Genomic DNA, 22067 nt, shown 5'->3' on the forward strand with positions numbered 1-22067 from the left:
AGCGTTATAATTGAATAATACAAATAGACTCCCTAAGTTGCTGTGAATAGTGACAATCGACCAATGAGATATAACCTCCCGAGCACGCTGCACATCAACATAGAGTTTACGCCTTTCAATTTCTAGGAGCGTACTACTTTAATATCTTACTTCATAGGTAACACATGCGGATAAATTTTTAATGTGATGTTGTTGAATCTGAACCATAGAATTGTAGTTTGAACTCAAAAGTGAATATACAAGCGGGGATTGAGCGCGTGTCCTTATCCCTATCTATTGCAACCATCATTTTATGAGCACCAATGCTATTCTTTTGACTGTGAGATATCCAGTGGTTATTAGTTTTGAAGCTTACCTTTCCTTGCTTGTAGAATGACGCAATCATTCGACAAGAATGTCTACAACTACAAAATACGTCATCGATGATAGCATACGCAGACCATTAGCACTTAAATATGCGTGGCGCCAAACGTAAGCGGGCGTGTATGAGAAAATGCATTCTACACAGGACTGCTACCCCATTGCTGTGAATAACGTAGGTGAGGGAGAGTCAACGTTTGTAAGGAATTTTTAGGGTGGAGAAGCAGTACGTTCAAAGATCCGCAATTATTTGTACTAAGTTTTAAGCTAATTACACTCAACAGAGCATCATCAAACCTGCTAGCAGTTTTCTTTTGCAGTTCGAAACAAACCGCCGCAAGAATGCGTGATGTATTGAGGTTAATTTGAGAAAAAAGACATCCTACTTAATGAAAACATATTTTATTAACGTCATATAATTCTTGTTACAGTGACTCGCTTTTTTGACTCAATTACATAAATAAGCGATTAATTTTTGTAATTACTCTGTGTCCCCAAAAATCCAAATAGACGAAACTATACGATAACTCTAGAACAACATCATCGTGTCGCCATGGTAGCGATGTCATCTGTCATTAGAACCCACCAGATACGAGCAATAGTAGATAACAATTTGATAATCAATACATTGAGCAATACGTAAAGGTCACGGACTATTTTGCAAAAGCGTGATGATAAAAATCCTTTCCTCGACCATTTAATTCTCATTCAAAATCTAAAACGCCTTCGCGAACTTCCTGTCACCAAAATGGAACATCTATAACCACGTCGAGATGCGTCAGCGATGGTGCTCTCCGCTCATGAGATACAATCTTGTCCTTCTGTTGTCGAGTCGTAAAGAAGCATTATGAACGATGCTTCTGGATCGTTGGGGTTTTCTTGTATGACATTCCCGCCCATAATGTATTGCCGCGGCTGATTTATATCACAAACGACGACAAAATGCATGGCAGAGATAAAAGTACCGGGAAAAATTGTTTTACCGTTGAAAAAGAACCCAAAATGACATTGTTTGTATTTATTCACAAAAAAATTCGAAAGACAAAAGGTGTGCTCTTCTCGTTTCATCATCATCACTAAGGTAGTATGCGCCTCGAAAGTGAAAGACTTAAATTTCGCTCAAACTTTCTTCTAATATCAACCATACTCTTTCAAAATCAAGAGTAAAAATCGGGAGTCACCGTGCAGAGTTCGGCCCTAGAGAAACATATTCCTCAAGATTTGCCGATATTTGAAATTCAAAATGGCCGCCATCCCTATGTTAACTCTATGAAGAAAAAATAAATTTTCAATTTTCGAAAAACTTAGATGGTGAAAATCTTTCTTTCACCAATTGCTTTAAAATGAGCCCCCACACGTGGTGGATCAGAAAAGAATTGTAAAATAATGAGAGTCCAAATATATCTGTCCGAGGCGCATTCTACCTTAATATCATAACAATAACGGGCAAATACCAATTAAAATTTACAGAATACAATGATACGTTGACATTCATCAAAATTTATACACATCATTGTATGCAAACAACGACGGGAACGACTTGTTTGAGAGAAAGTGGATTAAAAATGTCCAGAACTTTTGAGTGGAAAGTACAAATATGGCTGTGACCCAAAGAAAACATGCAGGTATTTTTTGTATTGGCATTTATGGGTGTACAGGGTGTAATGTATCCATTACTAATTTTTAGCTAGAAGTGTAGAGCAAAAACTAAATAGTATGCCCAAGAACAACGTTGATTCTGAAAAATTGTGCATACGCTCACATCGTTTTGCAAGTATGTGAAACCGGACGAGAGGATCGAATTCAGCTGCCCGAACATTGTCGTCGGAAAATATGTAAAATGCCAAGAAAAGAACTTTTGTATGAAAGACTCGATTGGTAAGGACATATCCAGAAGTATGGTTATTGAAAACTGGTTTTATTACATTTAAAATGAATTTTCAAACATGGAGGGCCAGAACAAATTGGCACATTTGACAAATCTTTTGGTCGGCGGAACTGCTTTCCACAAGGATCATGATATTATCTGTATTGAAGTACTTGCTAACCCTTCACCTTTATATGATGAAGCAGTGCAATAGAGGGGTAATCTAAAAATTAAAGAAATCATTGTAAATTAAGGTCGCCCTTGCCAGAGTTTATTGTTCGTAAATCTTCTATTTGTGATGTACAATAACCATTCTTTCATGTGAAATTGTTAACTGAAATCAAAAGGGAAGTGAGATCCGCGTTGAAGACTGTGAACTTGGTCTTGAACTACCAGGTTGGTTGAGATGATTGAAGATTGCAATGGTGGTAGGATCTGACTATTTACAGGTGACCTTTGAAGAGAAAAATGAGGTTAAAGGGATACGGATTAGAAAGAGTGAACTGATTCGTATAAATTGTAAAAGTACATGAATACAATCTATTTAGTTGATGTTAAACTTAGTGCAAAATGAAATCTGTCATTCAGTAATGGTCATTATAGTTTGCCCGAGTTTATGCGAATTCTACTCTCAACACAATTGGAACTAATTTCGGAGAATACGATCTTTAATTGTTTAAATTTATCAACTTAGTGTTATGTGCCTTATGGTTTAAAGTTGCAATATTACAAATTGCCCATAAAACACGTGAATTGCAGGAAAGAAAAGTGGATGAGCTTAAATTTGCTGATTAAACCACCATTACTACAATATCTTATTCTCCCAAATTAGTCCACAAGCGTTTGAACCATCTAACCGACATGCATATCAGATGTGTCGGGCAATTCACGACAAGTCTCAAAATGGTCTAATTTCTGATCTGATCATTGCAAAGAGTTCACATGGAGATCTGATGGTCATGGTATGAATTATTAGTCCTACTGGAGAGATATGGCGAATAAGATCGTGAGTAAGACAAAGTTTTACAGGGCGCTTAGAGAGGACTGCTTGTGGTCACTTGCCACCTCCCCTTTATACATGTACACTATGTTTGACACGCCAGAGACAGTCGTGTCAATTTTGAACCATACCCGTTTAATGATTTTTAGGTATATCAGTCTGGCATACACACATACAAACAAACATACATACACAGATATATAGATACATAGGTCCATCCATTCCATGCATGTATACATACATACATATATAGATAGATAGATAGATAGATAGATAGCCTAGGTACATACATACATACATACATACATACATACATACATACATACATACATACATACATACATACATACATACATACATACATACATACATACATACATACATACATACATACATACATACATACATACACATACATACATACATACATACATACCTCTAAATGTTGTTGTGTATTTTACAATCATTTGCCGCATCCCCCAGCTGCGGCGCAAAGTCTCGCTAGAGTTGCAAGATAAAAGGCCGTGTCTGTTTTTACTGGGTTGTCACGTTTTATTGCCTTTCCAAAAAGTCTTTTCATCTGAGGTGGTCCCAACCTTAGCCTGAGTTGCTGTATGTTGAAATTAGAACAAAAACTTTTCAGTCACAATAATTAGTATAGAATGAGTCATCAAACATTTTTTCGTACCATGGCCTCCAATAGACGCGCTCTTTAAGTAATTATGGCGGTAATTTTTGATTACAATAAACTTTTATTTCTATCTTTGATGAAGTATATTTGCTCTTCGTCCTCTGAAATCTGCCGAAATTCGAAGTCCATGCAAGCACACTATGTTGAAGACTTATGTGCATCGTCTTGGGAGCATAATAGCGAATGCTTGCCTGAAACTCACTGTCCTGGATGAATTATTTCCAAACAGCCAATCAGGTAGAAAATATCCCTTGTTTCAATCTCCTTAAGTTGCTCTAGATAATGACATCAATCTACCAATCAGATTATGACATTGTCAGACAGATTGTGTAGAATGTGTTTAATCGCTGACAAATGCATTCTGGATAGGACTAGGACTGAAGCTCAGCTGCCAACAATTAAGGCTGTGTCTATAAGCTAACACTAGACATTTTGACATGATTTGAGAAGTACAACTTTATTTTATAAAATCATGGAATGCATCAAAAGTTAAAGCCAAATGGAACTTTAGACAGACGATAAAGCTTGCAAACATGTTTGTCACGTTTATTGTCGGAGATATACCTTGGGAATGTCTTTGGCCAAACACAATTTGAAAAAATGACGTGTATGGATTATATAAATGCGATCATAATTTAGTTTTTTATGTAAATACATTGGGCACATCTATAACAATTTTATCAGGAAACATGGAACCCAATTGCAGGCCAAACCGAACCTGAATTTGTCGATCATGAACAGTACGTTTGTTTTTGTTTTGCTGATAAATGAAAAGACAAGCAAAAGTGCATTTCTTAAGGTAGTATGCGCCTCGAAAGTGAAAGACTTAAACTTTTGCTCAAACTTTCCTGAATAAAACTTTTAACCATTCTCTTACCAAATCAACAATAAAAATCGGGGGTCACCGTGCAAAGTTTGCAACTAGCGAAACAAATTACCAAAACTTTTGCGATATTTGAAATTCAAAATGGCCGCCATCCCTTTGTTAACTCTATGGGGAAAATTAGATTTTAGATTTTCGAAAAACTAAGCCGGCAAAAGTTTTTCTTTCTCCAAGAGCTTTAAAATGAGCCCCAACAAGTGGTAGATCAGAAAAGAATTGTTAAGATTTGAGAATCCGACTATCTGTCCCCGAGGCGCGTTCTACCTTAAACTAAGGCCGTACCCGTGATCTTTGCCGCTGATTGTGCTTAGGAGAAGGACGTCGCGAAGAACCAAGAGTCTGCAATGCACGATGGGATACACAAAAGACAAACAAACTGTAAAACTCATTGTCAAACACAGGTGAACGTGCAAACAAAAACAAAACAAACAAATAAATGAAACAAATACATTCATATTGAGATAATTTCCTCTTTAGACCAAGTCTGACAGTTTTGCTGATGTGTAAATATAACGTCAAAACAAATTCAATAATCCAAATCATACAAGGTAATAAATTATCAGGTCCTTTAGTATAAAATATTGAAAAGAAAATATTTACAAGATAATGAAGGACCATCTTTAACCACGAAAACAACCATAAGCTCGACAAATGTCTGTTTAAATTGTTATCAGCTTTACATCGTTCTGGATTATAACATGCATTTTCTATGGAACAACTGCGTTGCATAAAATAAGGAACGAAAAACGTGTGTATGTTAAATCATTTGACAAAGAAACCACGCGTTCGCGATATGCCATCGAGATTTCTAGCGATTTTGTACAGCTTTTGGCGATTTCATCATCCGTGCCGATAGAAACTTTGCGCCTTTTTGTACTTTTGAATCTGACAAAATATATTTGTCTCTTGACAATTGAAAATGGTCGTCTCTAACTCTGTCACACTACGCTCACACGGCAGGTCGTAAGATATCGTACGAAAGGGGATCTCACAAATATATACAGTCAAACATTGTGTATGGCTTCTGGGAGCGATCGGCTGTGAGTAATATCAAATTATTTCATAGCTAGTGTCGTCGCATCACTAATGGATCAATCTTAATCTTTATGTTCGTCTGTAAAATACCGGAGAGACTTTATAAAAGTTAGAAACTGTTCTCTTTGGCACAATTAGACACCTTTAAGCTCATCTTTGAGGATTTTCCTAGTATTCTAAACTGCAAACTTATCAAAGGCAGACTAACAGCACACGACCAGTCTCTGAGAAGGCACAGAGCAATTTTGGAGCATATAGGCCTAAATGTGTGTTTCTCTCGATAGATTTGGTAAAACTACCGTCAACTGACATTGCACGTTGCTCTAGAAGTTGAAGAAGACAGAATACTGACTGCTTTGCATGCTGTCCAAAGATTAAAAACATAAGTGTCTTCGCTTCGGGGAGGCGTTGACTTTGCTCGCAGTAGACACCCCTAACTCCTCCCTATCACGTCGAAACGAACCCCCGCAGGGTACTTAACTGAACAGTCTAAGTGCTTTTATGTGTTCACCATGATAAATTGAAGATTTCAAACGATGGAAGACAACAGCTATACGTATAATGATGTTTAAGTCTGTAGAGACATCTTACTCCTCGAAGTTTTCATGGTATATGTGATATTTCGTATGTGAGTTTCTGCTCCAGCGCTGGTCAATAAGACAGCATACCTTACAGTGAAACAGTTGTCTTTTGCAAAGCCTTCAACGGTATAGTTATGAATGTAGAAGGTCTCGGGGGTTGCTGTTTAGGGGTGATTTATCAAGATTTTGAGACGGACTGACGCATTCAGTGCTTACCCTTCCAGCGTATGGGTCTCTTTTGTAAAAGTCAAAATCTTCAACGTCGAAGTCATCATTGTCGTTTTCATCTTCGTACTGCGCATGTGCAACAGGCACAAGGAGATCTAAGATCAGCGTAAAGATGAATAAAACGACCAGGATTGTAGTCTTCATCTTCCTGGTGTCGTTTTCACGAATCTGTATAAGATAAAGAAACAAAGAATGAAAAGTTAAAGAATAGAAAGTCTCCTTTGAAATTATTTGCGTTTGACCGTGACCGCTGGTACAAATTTGTAGAAACAGAAATCTTGAGGCGATAAAAAGCGACTTATAGGTTTCTTGGTTTGAAAGTACCTACAATCATCTGTTTTCCTTCACGTATAAAAATGGCATCTCTCCATGTCCCGATTTTTGAAGGTCCTTTCCACTAATCTTAACTAAAACTTTTCAAAACTTTAAAAGTAATGTGTTAGTATCACTGCATGGTTTCACATGAAGGTATAAACATGACAAAGTTTGGGAATCTCGTACTTTCTCGTCTTCGCATTTTTCGCATTCAGTCTTAAAGATCCAATCGGTAACGCAGAAGAACAGAACTCGAAAGCAAGGAGTGTGTTAATTAAGATTTTGTCTTCTTCTTTCGATTGAACAAAGGGGAAAACGTCAGTATGACACCAAAATAACGGCACTTCAGAATCCCTCTTTTCGCAAGAAATATGTCTCAAAATTTTGTCATGATATATGTAAAGAAACGAAAAGCGGAGTAACTTCATGATGTCATTTATATGCTTGTTTTTAATTCAAGTTTCAGCATGATTTTAAAAGCCAACTTACAACGGGTTTCAACTAAAAAATAAATTCAATTTAAAATGCCAAAACAAACGTCACCACATGAGCGTACACCTTCCAACAAGATTTCAAAAACAGCTGTATTGAAAAAGTATCGCGATTTTAAATTTGCAAAATTTGAAATCCTTGCTTTCTCGCATCTCCACCGAAGCATTTGATTCGACATGAAGCAGTTTCTCTATAACGTCAACAGAAAGCGAGATGTGCACAATATCCCTCAAGATGTCAGTTCGTCAAGTGCGTCTTCCGTCTGACGGAATTTCCATGTTTTGCTTGAGGGCGCCAGTACAAGCGTCTGTGTTCGTCATCGACCAGGCGGACGCTGAGAAACGGTATTCACAGCCCACGTCATAGTAAGGATTAGATTAGGTGTTAGACAGAAAGATATGGTAGGACACCCACATGGTGCAGTACCATCGAAAACATTTAACATTCACCACCTATATCATTATAAGCGCTGTGTACCATAAATTTGTCAGATCTCACTTCGATCGCTCACTGGGGTTGACTATCGATTTTTCGGTGAATTGAGACGTCGATAGACTCCTGCTGTTTATACAGATAGACAAGGAATTATCGAATATAATGTGGTATCGTACAATTATTGTAACTTTACCAGCCGAAAAAATGGTTTATTACGTTCCTCTCCTGACTTCCTCGAAAAATATAATCTCATTTGTAAGTCCATGTAGCTAGTAAGGCATGTTGCCATCATGCCATGCCGGCTGACGAAGAAATGAACGCAGTAAGCGTATGCGCCCTCTACATGTACGTATAGTGAGTCGATAATACTCTAAACGCTACTCGGCGCCTCAGCCAATGGCAGGTTTAGCTTCTAAAACTACATGACGCAGTTCCCGAGTATCCTATTTACATACGCCGTTCCTCCGATCACAAATAATCATACTGATATAAAATGTTCCATATTTCCTTGACCTATGACTGTGATAACTGTACGGGCTGGTGGAAGCAAAGGCAAATTTTGTAACTGCAGCAGATTGTGGCTTAGTAGAAGACGGATCCTCAGTTAATATCGAATGCACTGCCCTTGGTGTTGTTTCTCATATTCGCAATATTCCCGCCGCCTACACCGACGGGCGTCAATCGCTGACGCCGAAAATTGCCTGCAGTGCATGGTAACCCCTATATAAAAAGAACAGCTCCATTTCTCAGGCTTAGCACATCGCGGCGAACGCCCGCTTCCGATGCATATTTTTACTGTAAGTGGATTCATGGCCGAATGATGAAACTCACTTGTTCTCTTTCAGAGATATGGGCGATATTTAAATATTGCAAAATAAATTGAACCGCAAAAATTACGCTAATAATGGTTGAGGGAACTGGTTGGCGATCGTTTGATGCAAGTTTTCCATATAATCTGCATTTAGTTCGCCACATTCAAATAATCATGTATGTGCGAATGGTGACTGTTGACAAGTTACCTCATGTCAGATTCAGTTATAAATAGACCGAAGGGTGAATATGGTGAAAAGTGACCCGTATGTAATTCAACTACAGTAAGCATCCATACCATATACGATTCGTTAATAAATGTCAAGTGTACCGCTTAAAATTATTTCTTCTGGGTTTAGACTTTCTTCTCACGAACATCAAACTCAGAATGAAGCTAAAACCATCTTTTTTCCTGCAAGTAATTTTTCGAATAGTATTACATCTAATGACAAGATGTGACGCTCATGTGATTTAATTCGCCGGTTCTGGTGAGTGTCGTTGCTATAGTGATTTTACAGGAAATGAATCATTGGAAGTTTTATAGCTGCAGTGATTAATCGTCTGGCTGGAGTTGCATGCGCTGGCATGAACTATCTCTGTAAAGGTATGCCAAATTTGTCGCGGTCGATTACACACCATTTATGACGCCTTTGAGGTTAATGAGAACTGATACGATAAAAACGTATATTTCTCGAAGTCACATCAGTCGATCAAGACCATCTCGGGCTGCCTTAAGCCTAATCAAGTTCTACGTTGAAACATTAATCTGAGGTGGACGAGAAGTCCACCTTTGGAGAATCTCAGAAGACTACTCATTTTCAAAGACCATTTTCCGCACTGAAGATTCGCACACAGACTTCGATTCGTTGTGGAAATACGAGGGCAGTACAATCGTTGTATTGTTCCTCGCCTCTATATTATACGAACCCTACATCTCCCATACTCAGTGATTCGTGACCGATATAGAACACGTTTTACATATATTAGTGTTTGGAGGAGTATTACGTTGCATTAATTATTATTCAGTGATTGAAAATAAAAGTACTGTGGAACTATAGAAGCTCGAAAAGTGGAGCCAAACGGTGTAATGGTTGGATCCATGCTAATGTGTGACACCTCTTTTCCATTGTCACTACCCATCTTTTGCTAGAATGTAACTACTACCATTTCATTTTGTAGTATCCTGCGTTTTTGTTCGTTTCACCCCCAAAACACAAAATCAGCACCGTAGGGCGCACCTCAATTCATGATTTTCCATTGCCTATAACGACTTACGTATGAAAAAATACTAAGTGTAAGGGCTGTCAGTTGCCATACCGACGGTTACTAGGGAAGTGCAGCATCATGGGATCGGGAGCAAAGTTCATGTTTCAAGGCCTAGTTTTATAATTGCTTCTCTGACACTGCTTGCAATTCCTAAAAGGCAAACCTTTGCGGCCCGTCAACTTGCCTATTCAGATTACCATAACGTCCTAAACATACATCACAGAGGTTGATGTTTCAGTTACCTGCTGGCCCGTCCATCTGCCCACTTCTCGCACCGTCAATAAACTGCAAGTTGGCCAGAGATAGATTACACCGTGTGAGAGTGGGCATGCAAATTCTTTTGTTCAGCCAAGATTTTAAAATTTTGGTCGGATTAAGCAGCAAGTGTGTCTCTGTCATAGTAAGCGATTTTCTTGACAGTTTCAACAACCTCGCCAAAGATCTAATAGTGTACCGTTAGCTAAGCTGATGCAGGCAGAAATTCTGTTTTCAATAAAAACGAAATCAGCAGAGCTTGGCAATGATAAATGACAGTGAAGCCACACTTACTCCAAACACATGTACATGGAAAAGATACAAAACTTACAACAACTTGAATGCTGGGTAAAAAAGGGAGTCACATTGACAAATGCTACTAAAACTATGAAGTACAAGAAAAACAGTTGTACACAAAGCAAATATACAATAGCGTGTATCTGAAACAAGCAATAGGTGACAAGCATAAAAGACATACCACCTGGAGCAAAACACAAGAAGCTATAATTTACATTCTATCCATAGTGGTGGGAAGGTACTGATACCAAACAGAGTTTACTTGCTGGCAGCTCCCGTCAGAATGAGAAAACTGGAACTTTCCTTCCGGAATACGAATTGAAAGTGACAGCTAATAGGCTGAAACAATGCACCTAATGATTGGCCAGAACAATGTTCTCCTGTACTGCTGTCCTCACCCGGGCCGTGTTTTAAACATCTCTCTCACAGAGCTCGAAAACGAAAGAGTTAAACTTTTGCTCAAAATTTCCATAAGGAATATTTCAACCATTCTCTTTCAAAATCAAGACTAAAAAATTGGGGTCACTATGCAAATTTTGGTACCAGAGAAACAAATTACTCGAGATTTATTGATATTTTAAATTCAAAATGGCCGCCATCCCTGTGTTAACTCTACGGAGAAAAATAAAATGTTGGATTTTCAAAAAACTAAGACGGTGACTAGCTTTCTTACCCGAGCCCCCACATATGGAAGATCAGAAAAACATTGTAAAAGTTTGAGAGTCCGAATATCTGCGCATTCTAGCTTAATCAGTGTCATGATCTAGATTTAGATAGGATGTACCACATTCACATATTAATTTTGTGATCAGACCCTGTTTGTAAAGGAACAATGAGTGCACGGTACTATTTCAGTCTTGAGCACCAGACGCCGTAAAACATTGTTCCTTTATGTTCGCAACAACTCGGCTTAATCGACAAGTTGCGTGACTAACGACGCGATCAAAGCGATGATCACGTGACAAAGATCCAAATAATTGCCTTCCAAGACAAGTAAACATATTAAGAGCCTTGACTTGAAAATGTACGTAAAATAGTACAAGCAACCTGTACATGCACTTTTTGGGTTTTCTATTGCTCAAGAGAATATTATACTTGATCTATGTATCTAACCCAGTATTCCGCATGAGCAATCTACAAGGCGACTATCAGAATTTGTCCTTGACTGCACGTATGCCTACACTGCATCACAAAGTATTAGCGGCATTGTCAGTTGAACTTATCCATCAAAGGGTAAAACTGGAAGAATTAAGTTCTTGACAGCAACCGCAGGAAAACTGAAAACAGGTTCAGCGTTTTCTGAAGGAAATAATTGAAAGTTACACTACCAAAACTGATAAAGGAGACTTCCTGTGGCATTATTGTCGTAATTGTAGCTAAAATCTAAGAAAAATGGATTGCTGTAAGGTCAAAGACGGCTCTTCATGTTTCGTTGATGGTTGGTTGGTTAGAGGAAGGTATCGCGAGGGCGCACTATCATGGTCAAGTCGGGCTCGTTAAGGTCCCTATCATGAAGCCACCTCGTACAACATGTTGTTTCTCAGGTGATGGATGTTTCAGCGTGACACGGTGCCCAGGTGATGATAAAAGTACCAACAGCAAATACAAGTTTGCAGAATCAACAAATTATGAGAGAGTCTGCAATTCGTTGTATCACGAGATGATGTTTAGAATGCAATGGGTATTACCTTTAGAGTAAAGGTCGATTACTTAATAAAGTAAACTGGAATTTTAATAAATGGGAAATGAAATTCATTCTGAGAGGGACCATATCATATGTAAGGTAGTTGTAAGTCGAGCTGGGACGGGAGTTCCCGTTTTGTAAATATAGCCAACGTCAATTCTACCGGCGTGTTCGTCTTCAATTACACAAGTATTACGGTCCCGTGGTACCTCCAATATCTGCTAAGGACTGGACAGCGTACGACTAATATTCGCAACAGACAGGTTGAAGATATTCCCCGGTAGTAAAACTCACAGTGAAGTTGGAGACAGTATATAGCGACACTAACAGTACCTCTATCGGCGCCTAACTTACAAAAATACCGATGTAGTTCGTCGAACGGAGTAACTAGCGTCTAGGTTCGTGAGTTCACAATTATTCCGCTCTTGTAGCCGCATAACCATAGTAATACATAACAACATAATTCAAACACAAAGGTCTTGAGATGTAATCTTCTCAGCGTACCTTGAAAAGTATTGTATATCGCATTGGTTACAAACACGTAGTTTTCAGATCCGCTTACGGGTCCCTTGATTTGGTTAACCGGGGGGGTGACAGTTATCGCGGGTAAACTTTCTACGTGCAAGTTAGCAACACTTTGCCCCGAGCTAATGCATCACGGAAAAGCACAATATTGCCCCACCCTTCCTTTTCGCATTCGAATTTGACTTTAATCATAGATGAAATCTTTATCAGATATATCAGTCTTACGATTATATCATTACAAACTCTTAATTTTCTGAGGATTGTAAAGAAGATGCTTTGTGAACGTAAATTTCATTTTTGTAGATTTTTCTTCCTTGTCATCAAGTGAAATTCGACGCATCGGTAATTATCTTGTTCAGATGAGGGAGTTTCCGTACCTCCATAGATGCATAAACCTGCCAACGGTTCTCTAACTGACTAAGGTCATAAAAATCAAATTTAAAACATTTTTGACGACAGCGTAAAGGTAACGGTAGCTGAAGACCACTTGGGCGGGTAACAAGTTGATGCCTGAGTGTAAGTAAACAACTTGCGTCGTCTCTCTTCGATCTAAAATGGCCTTGCGCATGCGCAAATTCTGGCGATGAAATCGCTGATTTGTTTTTGAGGTGATTTGTTTTGAAACCGGACTAAACTTTTGTGTTTCTCAGAATGAAAGGACAGAGAAACGTGCAACTGGATCCCATCGCTGCCTGTTGAAAATGATATTGCACATACCAACAGTCGCATACTCTTTCTTGTAAGTTTAGATCAATTGCAGTGAAACAATTGATAAGGTCAGTCAAGTATTTTTACTTCCGCTATTTGTTTGTAATTTTCACAGGGTAATGTGTTTTTCCTTCTTAAGAGCCTATCCAATTGTTGTATTTGTACAGACTCTTAGACCCTTCCCCAACGACAAGTTGTCCGAGTCGAGGAAGAAAGTTCAACAACATTAAAAGATAGTGTCCATCTCTGTATGCGGCATAGCTCAGTAAAAAAAAAGTTCAAAGTTTGATTTCGGCGCGAGTCAACGTGGTTTTAAACATGTCAACGAGACCCTAAGACAAATCCACGTCATCTCATTACTTGTCAAGTCATTTTAATACAAGCTTGTGTGATTTTAATCGAGGTCAACATGATGAAGGTCATCTCGACTACCTCACAATGTCAAATAAAACTCTTCTGTGGTGAAAAAAAGTCTAAATGTCACGAGGGTGTAAATCCTTCTTATAGGGCATAACAGAAAAAGAGAAGGTGTATTTCATCCATTCGGAATGATATATGATTTCTTGATTAGGAAATCTCTTTCCGTTAATCTGGAGCCTAATGCCAAGTCGAGCCAAGGATGTCCTTGTTTATATTATAAATATATCTGTTTTTCTGATAAGAGTTGTAGATTCTAAACTGAAGGGTCGATTTTACAGGTTTACATTCTCATGACGCAAATTGTGTTGATTATCCTGAACAATCTCATGGATTGTGTGGGTAACCCAAAATTTATCGAGATAGAAGAATAAACTGCTGTCATGTGACGGTCGAATTTGTGAGCGCAGGGCCAGAGGATGATGAGAATCGAGAACGAGAACCAATAGTGGAAATAATTAACTCCTACTTGAAACTCAAGACTCTCTTCAATAAAGTCACTGGTATGATCATGTCAACCTATATTGAAGTGGATGGCGTGAAAGGAGTCATTAAGCCGATTGATCTAATCTTTGAGACATATTTGGTGGTAGGTTGTTGAAATTCAGGGGACGTAAGCTAAAGTTCACCGGCAAATTCAGTCATCCACACTCTTTCAAACTTCCTCGCTGGTCGTCCCCAGTAACTGAAGAAGTGTCCTCATCGTAATGCAAAACGTACGTACAGTAGCGTAGGAATGCAGTACAGATGCATAAATATTGTACCACACAATGCCGTATTGTAGTGTACTGACACAGTAAGATAACGTAAAGGGTACTGCACAACCGTTGCCTTATTAACCTACATAATTTCGAATGCACCTCGGGGACAGATATTTGGACTCTCAAACCTTTCCAATTCTTTTCTGATCTATCACTCGTGGCGGTTCATTTTGAAGTCCTTTGAGTGAGAAAAACTTTTGCCATCTTAGTTTTTCAAAAATCGAAAATTTCATTTTTCACCATAGAGTTAACACAGGATGGCGGCCATTTTGAATTTCAAATATCGGTAAAAAGTGGGTAAATTGTTTCTCAAGTGCCAAAATTTGCACCGTGACCCCGGATTTTTATTCTTGACTTTGAAAGAGAATGGTTGAAAGATTCCCTGAGGAAAGTTTTAGCGAAGGTTTGAATCTTTCACTTTCAAGGCGCATACTACCTTAAATGCGGGTAAGCATATTACTGGTTCGTTCTAATAATGAAAAGCCTTTTTCAGAGCAATGCAAGCGATATTCAATAACGCCTCTGATTAAACAACGAAATGGTAGTGTATTTGGAATTGTTTTCGAACCGAGCGGTACCCTACAGATGCGTGGCACCGTGTCTATAGAATCTCTATACAATCGTAGGAAGGTTTCTGATCTTAGCTTCCTGTACAAATGTGTTCATTCTGTGGTTAATTGTTCTCATTTAACTCAAATCCAATTGAACGTTCAACGTAGTCTACGGGTAAACCTACCATTTCGGGTACCCTTTTCCAGAATCAATGTTCGTAAACACTCCTTTTTGCCACGTGCTTTAAGCACTTATAACGATATTGCAAAATTGCGCTCGAGTATTGACATTTTTAACAAATTTAGTCTTTTTAAAACAAGTGTGAGGAATTATTTTTATTCATGATTTGTATGTTCTTTGTTATTGTCCTTTGCGTCAAATTTGTATTTGTCTGTATTTTTATGTATTTTTATGTTTTGCGGAGCCTGTAATTGGGAATTTACTCCTGTTGGTTATCCGAATAAATTAAAAAAAAAAAAAAAAAAAAAAAAGAATCGTTTTACGAAGTCCGGAAGTGACGTCTGTGACAAGTGATAATCCACGGTCCCTCTGTTGCGTTTATTTGTCAAGGGGAAAACAGTGGGCACAAAATAATTTTAAACTGTCGTGTTATCACCGACTCGCAAAGGATGCACAACCGTTGCCGTATTAGCCTAAATAATTTGGGCTGATGTGCATCATCTCGTAAGCTGTTATCCAATTGGTTGGCTGAATTTACCGTTATTATTGAATTATACACAATAGACTTCTTAAGTTGCTGTGAATGACCAAACAGAATAACCTTCCGAGCCAGCTGCACATCAGCAGCACAATTTCGGTTAAATGTTGGTAGGCAGAGAACTGGTTCGTTAGAATAATCAGTTTTTTTGTTGTTGTTTTCTCAGAGTAATACAAGCTATATCATTAACAGCTCTAATTGAACAATGGAATTAAAGGTGGTGTATTTGAAATTGTCTCCGGAACGAGCGATACCCTACAAATTGACGACATTATGTCAAGAATCGTTTCACGAAGTCCGGAAGTGACGTCTGTGACAAGTGATAATTGCGTTAATTTGTCAAGGGGAAAACAGTAGGCACAAACTCATTTAAAAATGTCGTGAGATAACCGACTCGCAAAGGCATGTTTTTGTCGGAAAGCAATTTGTTTGATACGAAACAGTATTAATCTGCACTGCACAGTGCGTGTACAAGTCATATTTGTTAACACCCTATATAGTCACACGGCACTAAACGAAAGTGTCCGCAAACTGCCTCATTAAAAGTACGATATGTATGCCGCAACGTACGGTACGGTACACGGCACTGCCAAAACTCCGTACCGTAATGTGTCAAATAAGGGCCGTACAGTTCTGTTCCCCTCCGTTCAGTACGGTACATACAGCATACTTTCCCCGTTTGGCCCATACTGTAATTATCGTTAAGTGATTATTGTCCCTCTGTCCGTTCAGATTCTGCATTTATCTGTTCCCTCTTTTCAATAACATGCATATTCTTGCTTTACCTATCTCAGATATTTTCCTGAAATACTATACTGACCCTTGAAACATGAACAGAGAATAAAGCAACACGCTTCCAGACCATACTCGAGAATTACAGCTTTTGGTGAAAGTGTTGACGTAAACAACTCACCTAAAGTGCATTTTACTGCTCTCGTATATTGCACGTTTAGAAATTGCTCAATGAACGCAATGAATTTCAATGAATCAAACCATTAAATTTCGTTTTACTGACGTACATATCTGTCCATCGCCCGAGAGATTAGCTTCACTTTTTTCTGATTTAGATGGCAGGGCTGGCTACTTGAAAGGACAACATCATCCGGAGCTGTCAAGCACTGTTCACAAGAGTCGGTAACGGCTAACTGTGCCTCAGTCAAACTTGAGTTCAGAGTGCATTTAAATGCATTCTGGCGATACAGTTTCATGAAATATTTATTTCTCTCAGATCAATATTAAATATGTAATTCCCTAATGCTACGTTACAAAAGGTACTTTAGATACGTTTCGGCCTATCTAAAGGCAAACAAGAGGAAGGCCGATTTGCGCATGCGTGAAAAACAGACATTTCTACAACATGGCATAGTATGAGCTCCGAAAATGACAGGCTCGAACTTTGCTCAAATGTTCCTCAGTGAAACTTCCAACCGTTCTCTTGCCAAATCAATGCTAAAAATCAGAGCCACAGTGTAAAGTTTGATACTAGAAAAACAAATTACCTCACATTTACCGATACTTGAAATACAAAATGGTCACCATCCCTGTATTAACTCTATCGGGTTAAATACAATTTTTGATTTTAGAGAAACTAAGACGGTGAATCTTTTCTTACCAAAGGGATTTAAAATGAGCCCCAACCAAACAGGCGTTAGATCAGAAAAGATGTTAGATAATTCATATGATACCAGTATGTACTAGCTTGAATCCGACTGAATATATGGCAACATCTGGAGCAACAAAACCGTGACATACAAAGGAGAAAATGATACATACCAGAAGATAACATAAAGATAGCAATAATTTAAAGATAACAATAATTTATCTGTCGAAGCCTGACAATTATCGGTCTTCCGATGCAGAAAGCTAATATGATTTAATAATGATATTCTCGGTGTAAGATAAAATGCCGGTCCATAGTTTGTGTAAGTGTACGCCATGTCGGTGACAAAATGGGATTTTACCGCAAATTTGATTGATGTGCATCTGCTATAAGGACTTTGGCGCACAACACAACAGTTGAAAGTTATTACCGGTAGAAGGATGAATTTCCCCGAAATCTAATATATTCATAATCCACAGATCACAAGGCCCGAGATGTGTACAAATATAAGCGCTATACATTTTATGGAAAAAATCGAACTCAATTGCATTATTTTGACGCAGCCATCATTTCACAGAAATATATTAATGTCAATATCTGGCTTACTTGGAAATGTTTTACAGACTAATTGGCGCCAATTCTAGCCACCAAATAGGATTTTTCAACACATTCTCATGTAAAGTTTCGCAGCACCCTCCTCAGTTTTTCCATTAAAACGTTTTGAAAAGCAAGCAGAGAGTGACAAAACTATATAGGAGGGCGTTGTATTTCACGGGAGTCTATCTACGAAGAATTATCCTAGAGGGTATTTTGACGACTTGAGCATTCATATGACGTCCGTGTTTTACCAAGCATATCGGCTGGTTGAAACCTAAACCCCTACCATGTGTTCAGTAAAAGCTGTATGGATGGCTTTTAAATCAACATGAATAGGGTACATTGCAGACATACTTTAGCACTATCAAATTAAAAAACACTGTTAACAATCGCGTGTATTGTCCTTAACAGGCGCGTTGAGCGCTAGTCAGTTCAACAGGTCAGACTGCTAGAGACAAGGCAACATTGTGAAGATGAAGAACAGATATGTCTGTGATAACTGAGTATATGAGTTGTGTGCAGTTGGTGAGGAACAACGTACTGTCAATGGGTATACACTTATCGATCGTCGGTCTATAGATGAAAGGTTGAACCAAAAGACCTCAAAGAAATACTGTTTCTATTTTACTTATAGTGTCAATGACATGATTAAGTTATTTTCTGACTGGAATTAATTGTGGAACCAAATATCTTGGTTTACTTGGAAAAGGATCGACCACAAATAACACTGCTGATCGATGTTGTTGTTTTTCACTCGTAAGAAGAAAAAGGGTATCTCATTCGGTTGTATGTTTTGTTTTGTTTTGTTTTTTCAAAGATTGGCAGTCGTTCTGCCTAAGCCAGTTGATTGAACGTGTCGCTTTGTTGACTTTCGAAATGTAACAGTGTCGATGTCGCCTGAGATTCAGCGAATGGTTCTCACAAATACAGCAAAACATTTTTCTGTACATGGACGGTTCCGAATGACACTTACAAGAAAAACGATTCGATTTCTTCGCAGAGGTTGATGACAGGTAGGCTTACCATCGTATCATGAAACACTTAATGAAGTAAATACAGGGCATATCCACAATTGTGCGCTTTGTAGTGTACCTCTTAAGGTAGTATGCGCCTCGAAAGTAAAAGACTTAAACTTTCGCTCAAATTTTCTTCAAGGAGTCTTTCAACCTTACACTTTTAAAAATCGAGGGTCACCATGCAAATTTTGGTACAAGAAAACAAATTACCTAAAATTTACCGATATTTCAAATTCAAAATGGCCGCTATTCCTGCGTAAACTATATGGATAAAAAGTAAAATTTTCGATTTTCAACAAACTAAGACGGTGAAAGTTTTTCTTACACCAAGAGCTTCAAAATGAATCCCCACAAGTGGTATATCAGAAAAGAATTGAAAAAGTTTGAGAGTCCGAATGTCCGTCTGTCTCTGAGGCGCATACTACCTTAAGCATGAGCTGTGAATATAGAAATATTTCAATCCTCTCATGTAACATTTTATAATCAAGCTGTGTTGGATCATTTCATGGTTTACTGCGAAAGCTTCGTGACCACTACTTCCTTATCGTAAATGAAGTTGTTTTAAAGCCGAGATGATTAATGGTAAATTGTTCTTGGAAATTGTTATTTTTGCGGCAGGATAGTCCGCCAAGATTTGAACTTTAAAAAGGCGACAAAACTCCTATCTTTTACCCTGCCAATAATGTTTTGCCATGTTCTCATGTACGCGTGAAACGATCTTACTTTGCGATAAGATTCACACTACTGCATCCTATAGAGACGGTTGTATTGCTCGGTGCAAAGAGGAATCTTGTCAAACGCTCTCCTGAGTGAGCAAAAATTTTGAAGAAAGACAAAAAGATAATCGAGTGTTTCGATTTTCCTTCCATCTAAGCCAAATTAACCGTTAAGTGAAGAAAAGACGGACAACTCAATGTAAGATTAGCGATAAAGTGTGTACTGTTTTAAAGGATAATGTTGGTCAATAATACTCCAATATCTAGGAAAAGAATCGTTTTCCAATTGATCTCAAAGAGTTAACAATTGCAAGTGTGCACTGTTTTAAAGGATAATGTTGTTAAAATATACTGCAATATCTTGCAAAAGAATCATTTCCAAATTGATCTGAAAGAGTTAACGATTGCAATGTGTCATTCTTAGTAGATTTCGAAAGTAATCGTTGGTTTTGACTTTACGTGATGCTTCTATCAGAAATGTCAGTATATATTGACAGGATATTGTCTTCGGTCGCTAATCGAATTATTCACAAGCATGGTATTAAACAGAGATCCAAATCAAGAACTAAAGATAAGAAATTGAAGAAAAGTGTTCTCAAGTACCATCTCTTTAACGCCTTTGAAGCATTTAAATACACCTTTATCAATTTAGTCAATTGCCGACTCGATCGCCGTTACATTCGATCGTGACTTGAGAACAAAGCAAAGTAAAGTGCGATCACTGTTCACCGACTGAGAGACAAGACGACGAACAATTGATAACTGAAATAAAGACTTGGCAAGGATGTAATAAATTTGACAAGAGCAAGAATCAGAAAGTTGAATATTTTCACTTTCGTAAAAAATAATGAATGAAAAGCATTCACCTTACCTGTTGGCGCAAAATATCTGTGGACTGTAACCTTTGTGGCTATTATTTGACCGGCTACAACTGGATTGCTAAATAAATAGATACACCACCGGAGTGTACGCAGACACTAATCGATTTGATTCTCAAAGAAGTTCGGCAGCTGAAAGTCTTTATATATACACTGAGTTGAGTTCTCCACCCGGCATGCAAAATAATACTGCCTCGCTTAATAGGTGCACCCGGGTAGGAAGGCAAATATGACGTCAGTGCAGCGGCCGACGGACCACTGGATGCGCTACATTGCACCTTCCTCGTCTCTAGTGGGCGGAAATGTCACATGGTCAGATGCGCAGAGGGAGTACTCCTCTGTCTCTTATTTGCGCACTCAGTCAGAAAACTGGGAAATGTATTTGCCGCGAATCCATCGGAAATCTTCGATTTGGGTAATTGAAATCAAATAAGACTGAAGGCAAGAGCGTATTAAAAAGCCACCCACAGAATGAGTAACCTCTTCACAACAGCCTCATCAAAACAAACTTGAGATCCTCCGTATGTTTTGTCTGTCCTGCCGTGTTAGTCACAAAATACATATGTTTTTTGTTTGTTTGTTTATATCCACCTTATATTTAGCGAATCCTCTCATCTCCTCTAAATGCTGTTAAGCCTGAGCCTCGTAGACAACCAAGGGTAACCGCTGTGGAATATATTTGCCAGATTTGGATCTCGTCTCGAGCACGTGCGCAAGGAATCCTATAGCACATCTGTAAGGCGACCAGGCCTGCTGCAACAAATTCCGAGAACCGAGGCTAGATTGCAAACTTAATATTGTTCTATCTGACCAACATTGATTTCTGATTAATACGATATCCGAGCCGGTTGGGATAAGAACATCGTAGTTCTTCAGGTTGGCTGATTTGCTCTCGTAGTATGTATTTGGCCGGCGCTGTCCTCAAGAGACACTTTGTCTGTAGTCTAATCGATGTGACATATGGAGGGTGAAATTCGAATTTTGCTGCTTGCGTGTTAACATCATTCCAACTTAATTGACTTGCCATCTTTCTCAATGACTAAGCCGCTATGACAGTCCTATAGAATTTGAGCTTAGAGAGGGGTGATATCAAGAAGTGACACTCATACACACAAGGACAAATTTGGAAAAAAGAGAGCCGATGAGGTGTTTGAAAACGGCAGATCAAAAAGGAAAATTTATGTCCCCGAATGAGAAATACTGAACTCAGTGCATGATTTTCTTACTTAAAACTGATGCTTAGAACTGTTCGAGACAGACAGGGGGCAAGGTTGTAGAACGAAAATGATGATATCGATTAGAATATTTAAAAATCATACTCTTTCTGCGCAAGTCACGTCACCATAATTTGCATACTCTTTGGTTCCTATGCGACTAAAG

At 38.4% G+C, this 22067-nt stretch overlaps 1 protein-coding gene across 4 annotated transcripts; it reads right to left on the reverse strand.

Moving 5' to 3' along the window:
- Nucleotides 1-746: 746 nt before the first annotated feature.
- Nucleotides 747-20879, reverse strand: LOC139140902 (uncharacterized). 4 transcript variants are annotated; one of them, XM_070710372.1, is made up of 5 exons: nucleotides 20676-20856; nucleotides 6634-6813; nucleotides 5084-5140; nucleotides 3664-3837; nucleotides 747-2681 (listed from the first exon to the last, which is right to left on the reverse strand). In XM_070710372.1, the coding sequence occupies exons 2-4, from the start codon at nucleotides 6787-6789 to the stop codon at nucleotides 3691-3693; spliced, it is 360 nt and encodes a 119-aa protein (XP_070566473.1). In that variant the 5' UTR covers nucleotides 6790-6813; nucleotides 20676-20856; the 3' UTR covers nucleotides 747-2681; nucleotides 3664-3690. The 4 variants fall into 4 exon arrangements, 2 of the variants coding, with proteins under 2 accessions (XP_070566473.1, XP_070566472.1); XM_070710371.1 differs by having other exon boundaries at nucleotides 20681-20853; XR_011554093.1 differs by lacking the exon at nucleotides 5084-5140 and having other exon boundaries at nucleotides 20681-20879.
- Nucleotides 20880-22067: the final 1188 nt, after the last annotated feature.

This window comes from Ptychodera flava, chromosome 9, assembly GCF_041260155.1.
Source record: "Ptychodera flava strain L36383 chromosome 9, AS_Pfla_20210202, whole genome shotgun sequence".
Taxonomy (NCBI): Eukaryota; Metazoa; Hemichordata; class Enteropneusta; family Ptychoderidae; genus Ptychodera; species Ptychodera flava.

What these genes read in the sequence shown, in the direction of transcription:
- LOC139140902 (XM_070710372.1), bottom strand. Translation starts at nt 6,789, where the DNA reads ATGAAGACTACAATCCTGGTCGTTTTATTCATCTTTACGCTGATCTTA. An exon ending in GAGACCCATACGCTGGAAGG is followed by an intron (nt 5,141 to 6,633) that starts GTAAGCACTGAA and finishes CGTGCATTGCAG; the next exon opens with ACTCTTGGTTCTTCGCGACG. An exon ending in ATCAGCGGCAAAGATCACGG is followed by an intron (nt 3,838 to 5,083) that starts GTACGGCCTTAG and finishes TTCAACATACAG; the next exon opens with CAACTCAGGCTAAGGTTGGG.